The sequence below is a fragment of the Solanum verrucosum genome, unplaced genomic scaffold (assembly GCF_900185275.1).
Source record: "Solanum verrucosum unplaced genomic scaffold, falcon-dt-bn FXZP01000019.1, whole genome shotgun sequence".
NCBI classification, from domain to species: domain Eukaryota; kingdom Viridiplantae; phylum Streptophyta; class Magnoliopsida; order Solanales; family Solanaceae; genus Solanum; species Solanum verrucosum.
Genome location: NW_026020191.1, coordinates 599,246 through 615,509, shown reverse-complemented (window position 1 = coordinate 615,509; position 16,264 = coordinate 599,246). Strand labels below are relative to the sequence as shown.

Genomic DNA, 16,264 nt, shown 5'->3' with positions numbered 1-16,264 from the left:
AATGGAAAAGCAAAATCTTGATAAACTGTGACATGTGTTCGGCATTCAAGGTATGTTAAGACTTTCAGATTTCGTTGAAGGACATTTTTTTAATTAAAGATTAAAAATGAAATAGACAATGGATAAGACCAGAAGATGGGGGGCTCATACCAATGGTGTGACGGGCATTGATACGAGTACCGGTGTTATGAAAAGAAAGTTTTTTACTATAGAATGACGGATTGTAATCCGAGAATGCCAAACAATATGGGCATTAACTGATGTATTATTGACTTGGTTTCTTTTGTGTTGTAGTTTTCTTTTTTTAACCCGTATATTTATTATAGTTGAGGTAATTACATGTCATACAGATGTTGATTTATTGAAGTGCATCATCATCTCATGTTATTGTTATCACATCGTACACATGCATTGACATAAGATTTAGTATAAGTTGGACACATGGAGATCGTTCATGCTGGGATTGTTTGATATTATGATTATAAGTTGAGTACGTAGATATCGTTTGTTCTGGGGATTATATGATTTTATGATAGTGCGTTGAGATCATCCGCACAGCCACGTGGAGATCGTATGTGTCGGTATATGGACCTTGTGAGTCCCCCATGGTTCATGAACTGTCAATGTATTTCCGAGAAGTATCATGTATATAAAGTTGAAAGAGTACTTGGAATCTGAGGCATATCATTTCATAATGTCACATTGCATTGCATCTCATTACATCCTTCATTCTTGTTGAATATGTGATTTATTGGTGGTTGGACATTATATGATATTTGATTATCCTATTTGATGAAACTTGATTGATAAGTATAATGTTGCCTTGTATAAGTAAAATAATGATTTTTTTATACTCTTGTCACTATTTTTTCATTGTCGATCTATGAGATATACTGGGTACACGTGGTTTCGTAGTAATACTTCACTTGTTGCACCTTTTTGTGGTGTAGATCCAATTCCGGATATGAGCGTAGTTGTGGAGCTTATGAGTCCAAGTTTGCATTATCTTGGAGTTGTGGTGAGTGCTTTGGCGGTTCCGCAGCTCACACCTCCCTCTATCTTATTATTTATTTTGTTATTTTCGTATTCAGACAGAATTTTTTTACGTTTAGGCTTTTCATATCGTTTCATACTTGCATTGTATTTTAGAATCTCTTGTACTTATGACACCAATTCTAGAGTGGTATTTTAGTTTTCCGCATTTCATACTTATGAAAGACTTAGTCCTTGAGGTATTTCACTTGTTTTTTATCTTCACCTTAATTATTTAGTTAAATCTATAAAACCAGTGGGTTGGCTTACCTATCGACTGGGAACATAGGTGTCATCACTTTGGGTCGTGACATACTTTCTGCCTATCTCTCATGCTATACAATTTTTTTTATATAAATCTCAAATTTATAGCATTTCACTTTTGGGTATAATTTTGTAATCCACTTCTATGGCGCAGTTTGTCTATCACATTTTAATATTGTATTTCTGATTTCAGGTGAATTTTTTTCTTTATTCGATTGTTTTTGCACCTATTTACTATTAATGAAAATATGATGATGGGTAAAATGGATGCTTTTAATATTGAAGAAAAGAAAGATAGCTAAACTTCTCTTTGGAAAGGGATGAAAGCACCTTCCTTGAGTTTGAGCTTCATTATTGAAGATTATTGAGCAACTTCCTGAGCCTTTGGCTCCTTTGTTAACTGATTTTTCACATTCATGTCTGTATTAACTAAAATGTTTTCTTTTTCAATTTCATTGCAGCTAATGATATTGAGAAAAACTCAATGAGAAACGAAGAAAGGTTGTATCAACAAAATTCTCAACAGTCGGTAATGCACTTATATTTTGGCAATTATTTTGATAACCTTTCAGCTTACTTGTGTTCTACATTGGAGTTGGCAAAACGTAGTAATCTTAATCTTTTTAATCTTATACTAGTAAGCAACACTCCATTTATTCTAATTATGGCTATAATCTAAATCAAACAGTAAGGCTTTTTTCTGTTTTGAAGTAGAGGAAGGCTCCTAAACAACTACTTTGGTGCCATTTCTTGTAAGTTCCCATAGTTCTATACTTTTATATCTACTTTGTCAAGCAATCTTACAATGAAACTTGAAATAACATGCTTTTTCCTCATGAATACAACCACTCAACTATAATTTTATCATTTTATTTAGTATTTCACAATACACTACAAAATGACATACATGATACCTTCAAAAGGTAGTTGATGACAATTTATAAAGAAAGCATAAAGAAGCTCAGGAAATTCAGGTAATTATATAATGATGAGGTCCTCTTTAGAAATGACCAAATGTATTATTTGAACCATTTGACCCACTAAAATTTCTCCTGGGATATCTAGATGTCGAAGAGATATCATGTATTCTATCTCTGAACTGAGATTAAAATATAATTACTTGTTAGTATCAATTGGAACAAAGATAGAAGATGACTAGAATTTATTATTCAAAAGAGATGTACTTTCTCTGTTTCTTCCATAAATTTAATTATGTAGTTAATAGTAGGGGATTAGAAGGGAGAATTTTAGTAGTTAAACAAAATGCACTTTGTTATCAACACCAATTATATTAATTCTATGGGGCTATTGATTTTCACGGGTGACGTATGCATAGAATATCATTTCTCTCAATGAATCTCCCACGAAGAGTTGAGCACATGTAGGTACAATCCGTAGCCCTCTCAAGTCAAGTAGAAAGGCTTGGTACTCTGTGAGATTATTGGAGCAAGGTTCCGACAAAATGAAGGAGTGTTGCTGATTTGGAAAGCAATGGTCTTTAAACACTCCTTTATGTGAGCAAGTGTATCTATTTGTCATATTCCATTTTAACTCTCCTTTTTCAATATATAATAACTATGCTATAAGTGAAAATATCGAGTTTATATGTTCATATTGAGAAAACAGGGTATGTTCCATTTAATACGCCAATGTAACTTGGTGCATATCACATACCATCCTGTCCTCTTTTGTGCCTTTTTTAGATCACTTTATTCTTTCAACAAGCGCCTTCACTAATTATTTTTTTATTGTTGGATTTGCTAGTAGTCATGTAGCAAAAGTTAGCATACCAACACTGCAGTGATGAATTGTACCAAAAGCAATATGCGATGTACTTTTCAAGCACGGACAATATGGATACACTCAAAAAACTATATTATTTGTAGTATTGTGTGGTTCTCTTGGATGTCCCATGTGTCTTTATTAAGATCTGATTCATTCGTATACACCGTTTTGTTTCACTCTGTCAATCACTCTCTTTCGCTTTCTGTTTCAGAAGCTAGGTACTTTCTGTTGGTTGATTTATCTTATTTTCTTTGTTATGTTAAATTACTTTTGCGGCTCTTACTTTGGGGTTAGAATTTTAGATTTCTTTTTGCAAAGTTTGATAAAAAAAAAAAAGGATGTGTTGCTAATCGGAAAGAGGAAGCAGATGGTGTCAAATTCTAAGGAAAAAATAAGAATGGCATACATGCCTAGGTTGGTTCACCTCACCTACCTCAACTTATTTTATTTTTGCCTCTCCTTAGTGTGTGTATGCATGTTCTTATGAATTTTCTTTTATGGATTTTTGTATATATATATTTCGTCATGCAGCATGAGTGACACATTACATAATAGTAAAAATGATATTCTTTTGCCATGTATATTGAAGGTGGTGAGATTCAAATGAGAGACCTTGGCATACATCATTTGCTAAAGCCGAGATACATATTTAGTTTCAACTTGATATAGTAATTTGCTTCATAAGATTATGTAAAATTAAGAGTTCATATCTTCTTTATTGTTTTTTTTTATGATACGCTATGTCTGGAAGTATTATCATAATCTATATTCATTTAATTGAAGTGACTGATAGTCAGAACTAGCTAAATTTGTTTCTTTTTTTACTTCGTTTTGTTGTTGTCCAACATGAATTGGGATGCTTTGCTTAGTTGAATTATGTTGATTCTCCGCTTAGGTTCATCCTTTTATTTGACGTGTAACATATGAAATATAGGGAGCTTCTTTCTTTGAATTTTACACCTGATTCTTTGTTATGGGAACTTAATGCTTATGTATATAGCTCTTTTATACCTTCGGTAGTTTCTGGCTTGATGTTGTGCATGCACGTCCTTCTATAAATATTTGGTTTCAACTATTATTATGATTCTCCCATAATATAGATAGTGAAAGATGAAAAATATGTTTTACACTTTATATACAAGTTAATCAATTACTTGATTATCATCATTCTACATAAGTTATTTTTTCAGCTACTGCAACTTCCTTACGACAATGGACTTGGAGTAAATGGACTTGTTCATTTTTTTTGAACAACTCATTTTGGATGTGTTTGTGCAAATGTTGAATAGTTATTTTATGAAATTTCTTCAAAAATATTCCAACTCTCTTACATGAGTTTTTTCCAATATTTTTTTATCTCAATTAATCTCATTTAATTTGTTGTCATAAAAAATTTCTGAAAATTAAAAATATATTTTTAATTAATTTCATCATCTCTCATCATTATTATTATAATTTATTATTTTCCTTAAATTCTCTCATTTTACCTTTTATGTCCATAATATTTTTTTTTTAAAAAAAAAACACTTTTCTACTACCCTACACGTTTTTTTCATTATTTTTTTATCCCAATTAATCTCATTTATTGTTGTCATAAAAAAATTTCAAAAAATATCTTTTTTTTAAAATTTCATCAAATACTATTAATTGATCTTTCCTAAAACCCTTCCTCTTCCTTCTCTCATATTTCTTTCATTCATAAAAAATTAAAACAAATAAAATTAGTCATGGCAGAATGAGATGATCGAAAAGAAGAAAAGCATTCACAAAACATTGACAATACAGATATAACTTTATTATGGAAAACAAATGGTTGTTTTTCTATTTATACATATAAAAATTGAGCAATGAATTAAAATACTTATTATTATCTTTAAAATGATAGAGTAATTTTATTTTTTATGCAATTAATTTAAGAAACATATAAGAGAAATTGTTTTTGATAAAAACATATATCTATGTCGGACTAAGGAATGATCTAACAATTATAAGGAAAAAAGGAAAAATCAAATTCTGTAAAAAGATTGTAATTCTTATATAGTTATAATAATTAATTTTTAGAAATAAAAAATAAAATAAATGAAAAAGTACAAAAAAGGGAAAATAAGTAATTTAAGGAAATAATATAAACAACATTAATAATGACATTAAGGGAAGGAAGTAAAAGAAATCAATAGCATTGATGGTGATAAGAATTAAATATGGTTATCTTTCATATTTTATAAGATTTTAAGTTTTTTTTAAATTAGAAAAAAAGCTAAAATAAAATAAAATAAAATTCGAGGCACAATTTTTTAGAGAAGAGTAATCTCAATTTTGAGCAATTATTTTAATAAAAATGTTAGAAAGAATATTTAAAAATTAATAAAATTGAATAAATATGATATTTTTGTTTATAAAATATATAATTATCAATGTTTGACTAAGAAATGATCTAAAATTTATAAGAAAAACGTCAAAATCAAATTCCGTAAAAAAACACTGCAATTCTTAAGTAGTTATAATAGTTAGATTCTAGGAATAAACAAATAAAATTTCAGGCATTAGAAATTAAAAAATATACATAAAAACGTTAATATAAAATAAATAAGATAAAAAACTTTAATTAAAGACTCAAAAAAATAAAACAAAATAAAAGAAGAAAAAATTAGTAGACTAAAGAAGAAGAAATAATGTCGTTAGTAAATTTTAAGTAAAGCTAAATAACAAAAAATAAAATAAAGTTTAATTAAAGATACATAAAAAGAAATTATAGCATAATAAAATAAGAAAGGAGTTAGTAGAATACCTATTCTCCTCCTAAATTTAATACTAATTTCCTAAATAGATTAATTTTTTCTCTAAATAAATCTTCTTACCCTTTGAAATACTAATCACTCTTCTTATAAATTTCTCAATCAATATGAATTTTTTTTTCTCTCAATATAGAAGGAATCAACATTTTTTCAAAAAGAATTCTACTTTGAAGAGAAATTTTTGTTACATAATCTTTCTCTTTTCACCAATATCTTTAGAAGGTTCGTGAGATACCCTTTCTTTTTTTTTTCTTGAAAAAATCACAAGGTCTAGAATTTCGTTGGACATCTCAATGACTAAATTTGATATCCGTATATTCACATCCTTCTTCTCATCTTGAGGCACCCGAGATCGTCTGCACAACTCGGTGATCAACACCAGAAAAGGAAGAGAGGTTAGGTGTTGCTTGACCCTCATGGTCATTTCCTGTGTAATAATCATGCCCAAATTTATGCACTTCCCTGCAATGATCGATCCAAGACAGGCTGCCTTTGTGTGACGGAGGATGGACTCATTCTGTGATGGCATAATGGTGCTACTGATGAAGCTAAACCAGTACCTCGCTGCCACGTTGAGGTCTTTCTTCTCAATTTGCATTCCAGCTTCGATCCACCTAGGGGTACCATCAGATAAGAGAGGAGCTAACCAGTTTTTCATAGTCTCCAAGGACTTAGTCTTGATCATGTACTGGTAGTTGTCTGCAATGTTGCCGGTGCATTCCAATACATCATTTATATCATCGTTGTCACACTTTACCTTCTCCCCCTTGACAACTACATAGTCCACTGGCTTTAAGGTTAAAGCTTTTTTCTTTCCCTGTGGCACCAAGGCCCCATAAGCAGTGTAAAACTCTCGGACCCAACTAGAAATATAGGAACCCCGGGGTTTAGTAAAAATCTCGAACTTGCGGGCCTTTGTGGTACGCCATTTCTCTGGGTATCGGTCTATTACTCCATCCATCGACAACCATTTCTCCTCAATAATGGTCCTCAGCCCTTAGTCTTCAGTCTATTCATAGATCGGGGAGGAGGACCTTGTGCAGGTGGTGCAGGGACTACAACCTGGTCTGGGGCAGGAGGATGAGTAGCAACTTGGGAAACCCGGATCCTAGACGGATCATTCAACCTCTTGGAATGTAGCTAAGCTCTTTAGGCTGACAATAACACATCATCTTCAGGCTCAGAAGTTGTAGCTTGAGGGATTTGGTGCTCATCTTCACTCTCAGAGGTGGTGAGGTGAGTGGCATATATTCCCTCACTATCGGAGCTGGCCTCCGGTGATGCAGGTGCAGGTGCCTTGCCTTTCCTCTTTCCTTTCCCACCTGTGGTAGGAAGTTTGGTTGCCTTTACCCGGGATGCAGCCGCATCCTCATTGATAATAATCTTTTTTGCCCTCTGGGGCGACATGTCTCGACCTGATACTTTCGTTCTAGCCATATCTGCAACACAAATTGAAAACTGTTAGAAACAATACAAGAAAAATGACAGAAATCATATTGCAGACAGACTCGCCGAATCGATTGGCGATTCACCGAATCACTTTGGCTAGCTAGATCGGGCTCGCCGAAAGAATTGGCTTCAAAATTTTCTAGAAAATGGCATGTCGGCGATGGGAGGGGCATTTCGGCAAATTGTTGATAGCATTCGGCGAGCGCAGACTAGCCCGCCGAAAGTTACAGCGTATTTTAGGGATTAGGGGGGCAGAGAGGGCAATCGAAGAAGACATTCGGTGAGTCGCCGAGTGCACTCGATGAACTCAAGCTTTTCGCCAAATATTACAAAACCAAAAGCATCCAAACCCAAGAAATTAAAGGCGATCCAGGGGGGTTTCGACGAACCGCCAGTGGTTCAGCGAGCTCAACCCAGCTCACCAAATTGCCCAACCTGCCTACTTTCTACCCCGACTTCAAAAATCAACCCTGCAGCCCCCGAAAACAAAATCAAATCATACACATACTCAATTAGACTCATACCCATAAGATCTATGCCACCGGGGTACTCATATTTCCCTTGGTTTGGCCAAAATTGGTCATTTGACGATTTAATCACTTAAGAATGACAAAAAAGGCTCCATCATCGGGCAAAGTATGTCATTTAGCATAATTTGGGTTACTCAGACTTCACCCGACTAGACCCATTCAACAATTAAGCACAACCCAACAATTTATGGTCAATTTTAAGGCATAAAACTAGGGAAATTAACAATTAGGCATTTTAGGCATGATAATTGAAATTAAAACAGGCAGGCAAGCACACAAATACAGATTCAGAGAGGCCCAACATACATCATTAAGAATAGTACGATTACAAATGATTTTAACCGCTAATTACGAGTTTTGGGGTTCGGAAACCAACCTTTAATGCCGAATATATGATTTGAAAAGCTAGGCGGCAAAGATTTCCAACTCCAAATACAGGATCAATGACCAAAAAGCAAGAACATACGAGAACATAGGAAATATAGATTGCGGGTGAGATTATAGGAAGTTAAAAAGTGAGGGAATGTGAAAGAGTTTGAAATTTAAACCTTTGGCCTTTTAAAAACCGTCCAATTCTCGCCCTTTCGACTACATTAATTTTCGTTGCCAAACCACTCAGCGACACGCCGAGTGGTCACTTATCTCGCCGAGTTTTACAGGACCTCCAGTTAATGTGGGGGGGTTCAAACGACAAACTAAGTCAGGATCACCGACTAGTCCATAGGCCCGCCGAGTTTTACAGACTCCATCTTCTAATTTCTCGAGTCCAACGGCGGGGAGTCGGCATTTTGCTCGCCAACTTGCACTTTTCAAACACATTCAACTTTTTCACCTGCACAATCAACAAACGTTATTACAAAAACAAAAAGAAAGCAATAAAACTTGGGTTGCCTCCTAAGAAACGCCTTAGTTAACATTGTGGCACGACACAAGTCCCTAGTCAAACTTCATTCCTGGGGTTTGCCATAGTGGCACTAGGAAATCCCTCATTTTGTCTTGGGTAGAGACGAGACAACGCATGACCTATTTGGGTCTCCAGTAGATGATTAGATATGAAATGAGAAGCAGTCATTTGATTCAGCATTGAGACATTCTCTTTTATCTCTTTCAACACTCTGTCGTGTTCTTCGACTTTATGGAGAATGAGTGAGAGTATCTCTTCTAATTTTCCACCCTCATAGTCCTTGAACTTTTTACGCTCATGAGGGGGAATGTACCTATCCTTTTTTTTGTACGGTACTTCCAATTCCATAATCTTTCTGGCCAAGAGATCCAGCTGAGTCAATAGTGTGGCCAAAGCCTGGTCTTTCACTGTCTCCTTGTGGATCTTGATCAATTGATCAAGGAGTTGGGCTGCTATTACATAGGGTTGTCGTGTTAAACCACCCGGAGAAAGTTTGTCGGTCACTCCTCTATTTGTAGGACCAAGACCTTTATAGAAACATTCCAGTAGCATCTTATTTAGGATTCCATGAGTTGGGCATTGCAACAATATTCTCTTAAATCTTAGCCACAACTCATGGATTGACTCACCCTCTAATTGCCTGAAATTTAGGATGTTATCCCTAAGAATCATCAATCTTAAATGGGGTGATCCACTGGGTCACCGTTGCTACAAGATATGCTCATTTCCTCTGTTCAACAAGCAACACGAAAATCAAAACTAAAAGTAAATAGATTCGACTATGACTAAAAAGAACAAAATTCAACTTCACCAAAAGAGTCTCAATCAACACCCCTCCCCGACAGCGGCGCCATTTTGATTAACGTTTCAAGGATACTTCATCCAATTCTAAGTGTCAACAATCACTAGTCAGTATAAAACTCAACTAAATGAGTTGGGGTCGAATCCCACAGGGAGCGGTACGTGTTTGAGAATCAATTGGAAAGTACGAATATGATCAAATCAGTCATAGGAATAAAATTTATCGAATAAAAACATCATTCAAATCAGGGGTTGACACGATTATCAAATGGGGGGTTTTTCTTTTGATTATCAACTACAAACAGTGGAAATCAATACAAAGTAACAATAATAAGACGGGTTCTTAGGATGTGATTCGATTATGAGCTAATATAGATAAATGGGTAATTGCAACTATTAGAAAATAGCTAAATATTAGTGAGTAAGCTAGACTATAGAGGAGGTAAACTTTCTCTCAAACAATTTACCCCGAATCAAGTCGATTTCTCTCAAACATCAATAAGCAAGCAAAATAAGAACAGCCCACACCTTAGTCCATTCACTCTCTCGAGCTGAATGTGTGGAATTGGGTTTAGGATTCACTCTCTTGAGCTGAACCCATGTCAACCCAATACCCACCGACCATCAATCAATAAGCTTAGTTTTAAATCCTCTCTCTCGAGCAAGCCAAAAACACAACGGAAGAACTGCCTATGCAACTACAATTCTTAAATTAAATCACAATTACTGATTGAACTCACTTCTAAACAACATTTAACTAACAATTAGCAATACTATAAACTAAATCAGCCCATAATCATACCCCAAGAATGGGAGTTTTTGCTAGACATTATAAAAAGATAAAAATCGTTACCAAATTGAGTTTCCATCAACTGGGTAAGATTTATTTCATCTTTACAATGTTCCAAATTGAAGAATATCAAAGACCCACTTCCAATTTCTCGAAAGTGAAAAACTTCAATTTCTCCAAAACTTGGAAAAAACTAGAGAAAACTTGTCTCAATCCTCAAAATAATAATATGAATTCAAATACTATTCAATTGATACTAAACTAAATGTTCAAAAATGTATTTATAGTCGCCAAAAATATGCTACGAAGAGCCACTCGACGCAATAAGTCGGGATCGCCGATCCACTCGGCGAGCCGCCCTTTGGTTATTTCCATCGCCCTTTTTGCCTCGGCCTTCATCACCCTCAAGGTCTGTAACTTTGGGTGATTTAACACTACGTCACGGAACCACTCGGCGATCCACCGACTGCTCATTTCTCTCGCCAACTTGGTTCTTTCCTTCAGGGCTTGGCACACTAGAACTTTAGGCTGTCAAATAGCCATTCGGCGACTCGGCAAGTGGACTTGGCGATAACCAGGCCTGCATTTCTTCATTCCTTCCACTCGTTTTGTTCCTTTTTTGCAAATTAGTGTCCTTGCTTTGTTCCTCAATCCATATACCTAGAAATCAAGGGTTTTACATCAGTTATTGGCATAAAATAAGCATTTGAGAACACTAAATCTATATAAAAATAGCCATAAATGAATCCAAATCTCGAACTCATCACTTAAGAGCATAGTAATGGCATTTGAAAAGGCTCAAAACCATTTTCATGATAAATAGTTACTATTTATTTTAAATTATAAATTGTTTTACGTTATTGTACATTTTTTAAGAGAATAGTTTAGGTATTAAATGATAAATTATGGTTCATTATTTGATGGATAAATTTGTCTTTCAACTTTTAACTTTGAGGTTTTCACTTATAATAATATATGATATGATTTGATAATATGTGTGATATGTGATATATGAACCTTATTCTCTTTAGACAATATGTTTGCCTGATTACAATTTTATTCTTGTTTAACATAAGTTATGAAGGGTATCGAGCGAAAATTTGAAATTCATGTTTTTTAATAATAATGATATATATAATGATATATATATATATATATATATATATACACACGTGTGTTTTAATAATGGCAGCATAACACCAGATAGCAACACTCATCAATATCCATTAAATATGATCAACCCAAAATGACTAATATATTTATGTGCATAGATAAATAAAAACCTTTCATTTTGTATGGAAATGAAATGAATCACACCAATTTAAATATTGCAATCTTCAATATTAGATCGATTTTTCATACTATGATCATATAGGAAGGATTATTAGAGGAATGAAGTACAGAATGAAAAACTGAAAATATAGCTAGGAGCAAAAGGAGTGATATATAAATGAGATCTAATCACTGTCGCTTCCACTGCTGCTACTGCTGCTACCATCGTCATGCTTCTTATCCTTCTTATCCTTCTTCTTCTTCTTTTTCTTCTCCTCTCCATCCTTGTGATCTTCCCCATGAAACTTCTCTTTTATCTTCTCCCTATGCCCCTGACCTTTCTCCTTCGTCTTATCCTTGTGTCCCTCACCCTTTTCCTTCCTCTTATCTTCATCCTCTTTGTGTTCTCCCATGTGGAGTTTCTCCTCTATCTTGTGCATTATTCCTGACATTTTTCCTAAGTGGAGTGATTTGTTTAATGCAAACTCATGTAGCAATTTATAGAAAAATAAAGCGGATGAAAACCTTGATATTTACGTGTACATCCTTCGAACACTAATATATACTTAATTCCATAAGCAATAAAAAACCATTGGTAATTTAGGAAATAATTAAATAAAAAATCTCCCAACAGAAGCCATAGAATAAACGTTTGTTACATCTCCATCTCCACTGGTTATGTTGAGGGCAATAATTCATCCAAGTGTGTTCCTAACCCCTCCTTTTCCTCTTGGTACTCCATTATTTAAGGAAGGATTCAATCTCAAAACAAAGTGAATAATGTTTCCATAGGACTACCTAACATTATTAATTTAAATATAATTAAATATCATACATAATTTAAAAAAGAGAACTTACTTGTTCTTATCATAGTGAAATTAGAAGAGTAGGATTAATTGCATTTAAATTTGACTGGTTGATGGTGGTTGTAGAGCAACGCCTACACCAGAACCAGAACTTAATTGATTGAGGAGAGAATAGAGCAAAAGATTACACTGATTTTTGTATATGTTGTTTTTAAAATTATTATTATTATTTTAAAAAAAAATTATAATTACACACCATATTTGTGTATATATAAAATTTATTAGGGCTAACTAATTATCCTAATGAACCTTAAAGCACCCCTTATGGGTGGAACCGAATTTTCCACATTACCCACTCACATATAATAAAAGTACTTTTCTAAATTGAGAAACAAATTATCTCCTCATCTCCTCAATCATTCATAGAGGGAAATAGACCATGCGACCAACATACTATGAGAGTTAAGAGCTATACATTAGGAGTATATAGCTTTTCTCTGAGAGAAGAATTGATCATAAAATATGCAGTAGCCCAGATAATATGAATCATATTCCATATAATCTCATATGTCATTATTTCATGAATTCATAATTATAAATCATAAGCTATAACTGGTGCACTAGTGAACATAAATCAATGAGATTCCATTAATTATCTTCCTCTTCTCATGATTCTCTTAATATCAGTTTAACTGTATGCTTTTCAAGATATGCTCCTCCAAATCGAATTTACGTTCATTGTCTTTTCGAACAAACAAAGATAGTTATATCAAAATGTATCTAAAGTATTTGATTAGAGTAAAAAAGGACACAAATCTTAAACTATCATATATGTTCTGGTTGTCACACAAAATAAGTTGAGATTGGATTTATGCTTAACCCAATTTTTCAACATTAGCACACATGATATGAAACACGTGCTACAAATATTTCTTCTTTCCCACGAAACATATGTCTTTGTCTCAGTTGGATGTTATACAGATGAAATCTAGACATCGCAAATGTCTAAGTTTGAGTTCTTTAATATACAATAACTCACAGCTGGCTCACTAAGTAGACAATACAAATATTTTTCACCTTAATGGCCCTATGTAATTATTTATGTGACCTTAATTTTAAGATTATAGATCTCAAATTATTCATTTGATAATTTTTCTTAAAATTCAGTCTCATTTCCACTCATCAAAAACATAAGGAGTCAATTAATTGTGGAGAAGATTAACCTTTTGTTTACTCGACACACTTATCATAAACACAAACGAATGAAGAAGGCACAAAACATTCAACAATTAGAATATATATGTATGTATGTAAATCAACTTTATGGATAATTAAAGAACGATTGTTTTGTGAACATGAAAAAATAATTGACAAAATGAAGTAATTTAGAATCTATGCAACCCTTGTGTCATGACCCAAAAATCGGAGTCATGATGTGTCACGAACCAAGGTACACCATCGACGTGACATGGTGAATAAGACCCTGGAGGATCATAAATAAGCCAATTGATATAAGCATAAGTTTATAACAATACAATTCAAGAAATATAAGTCTCAAATCATAAGATGTGATAAAGGATACCAAGAGAGTACATATAAGATATGCGGAATACTACTAAGTTTGACACAAGCTTTTCTAACATCATAAGAATGGTTGGACGTAACACATACACTACGTATAACTGTGAAACAAAGTGACCATAAAAGCAATAAAAGTATCTATGGATTTTCCCTCAAATCATGATGTCACTACCCCACTTCCTATGTCATGATGGCACCTATTATAACTCACCAGTAGGTAAGTCAACCTATACCCAAAACTACAATAGTGAGTATAAAGGTAGAACTAAAAAGAAATAGCACTAGAAATAAAAATAAGACAAAATAGAAGCAAACAAAAATCTATATACAATAGAAACCCTCCGAAAACCTAGAAGTCCGGTACAAAGTTGTTTAATATGAAAATACAAGTCCCAAAAGTGAACCAAAACAAATCGTCTCAAAGAAAAAATGAGCAAAACATCTATACACAAGGAGACAAGTTGATCTAGGATCCAAAATGCTCACCCTCGTCTCTTATCCCCACAAACTGCAAAAAGATGGCACAAACGATCACAACTGATAACTGGTACTTGGACCTGCATCATGAAAATGACGCAGAGTGTCGCATGAGTACCAAAATGAAGGTACTTAATATGCATCATAGGTCAACTAAGCAATAAGGGTAAAATTAATAAGAAAAGATAGAATCAAGACACAAACAAAGGTTAAAGCGGAAATGAAAGAAAGAACACAAGCATACAAAAAGTAAATCTAAGTACAACTAAACTAAATGGACCTCATAAGCTCAGAAGGTACACTCATTTGCAAGTTTAAATAAAACCCGTACGAACCCCATAAGCCCGACATGTACATAGAATATCTAAAACTATATGAATGAAGGGCCTCAATCTAGATCCAATAGGTGTACACCGAGGCTGAAACCCCAGTGATGGCATCTAGCTAGAGGTAACGACCTTAAAACGTAAAGCATTGATCTTAAACCAGAAATAATGGCCTCGAATTGTAAACATCAGCCTCAAATTGGAAATAATGGCCTCAAAACCATAAATATCAGCCTCTAACCGAAAATAACCATAAAATCTAGTCAAATCCCAACCTTAATAGTAAGAGTAACAAGGGTGTGTCTACTCCGAAGAGGATCTCAATATTAAAACTCGATCACTTCCACCCACTAGCATCAACATGAGGCTCCAAGCCTAGAACAACCCAAATTCCAAGTCACTGCGAAAGTGCAAAACCTCTTGTAACGCATCAGAGCCGACAGCATAGGGAAAAGACAAAAAGTCTATAAAATTGTAAATCTTCTAAACTAAGGCTCATACTATCAGACTCCATTTTTCTATTCAAGTCTACAAGGATCTAGTTTTTCTGAAACGAAGTCAGAGATGAAAACAAGGCTCACGAGTCTAAGGCAACACTAGTATATACTAGAGTACTAAGGCCGAACATGCTCCAAATAACAAATACCACAAGTTATTCACAATTGCATGCAACAACACACATAAATCCCAACTAACATGGTACTACACTCGAACCCATGGCGATGAACCCTAAAATATAGTATCTAAGAAGGGAAAAAAGAACAACTAGGTACCCTCTTCCAATGCACTCTAATCAATATGATTTTTTGCAATTCAGCTTAGTCTATAAGGAAAGGAAGTTGTGGCCTACATGTAGAACGACTGCGCGTTCCAAATCATAGGAACAAAGATTTTCCTTTTCGAACGACCTCTAAATGTTGCCACGTTATCAAGAATAGGATCGCAACGCTAGTATAGTCATTTCGGTACCAAGAATACTTAAAATGAAATAGGTACATTTTCAGAGTCATATAGGAATTATGGGACCCGCACCAAAATTTCTGAAATTGACTCCGTCAAGAGGTCCTAATCAATGCCCCCAACTTGTGTTCCAAAAAGGAACAAATCCGGAGCATGGAATAGATAAATCAATCAATCAAGGAATTACAAAAACATTGAAGGTAAGGCAACCTACAAATTTGGAAATTCACCTCAAATGGAGGTTGTCCAATATTTCTCAATCACCCTACAATATTGAAGCCACAACCTTCACGATATCAGAATTTGAATCACTAAAAATGCAGCTCAGGAGAGGGATAAATTGCCTAAACAATAACAAAAAAACCAAAATTCACAACCAAGTCTTCATTAAAAGACTGTCCGAACTTTGCTTAAGGGGCACCAATGTCTCTTAAGCGACAAGTCGTGAATAGGCGGACATCTCTTCTACGATCTCTTGCCGCAAAAGTGAGC

The 16,264-nt window shown here is 34.1% G+C and overlaps 1 protein-coding gene across 1 annotated transcript; it reads right to left on the bottom strand.

Annotated features, from left to right (window-relative positions):
* Positions 1-11,807: 11,807 nt before the first annotated feature.
* On the bottom strand, positions 11,808-12,077 carry LOC125829407 (protein SRC1-like). The gene has a single exon (XM_049508631.1). The coding sequence runs from the start codon at positions 12,072-12,074 to the stop codon at positions 11,808-11,810; it is 267 nt and encodes an 88-aa protein (XP_049364588.1). The 5' UTR covers positions 12,075-12,077.
* Positions 12,078-16,264: the final 4,187 nt, after the last annotated feature.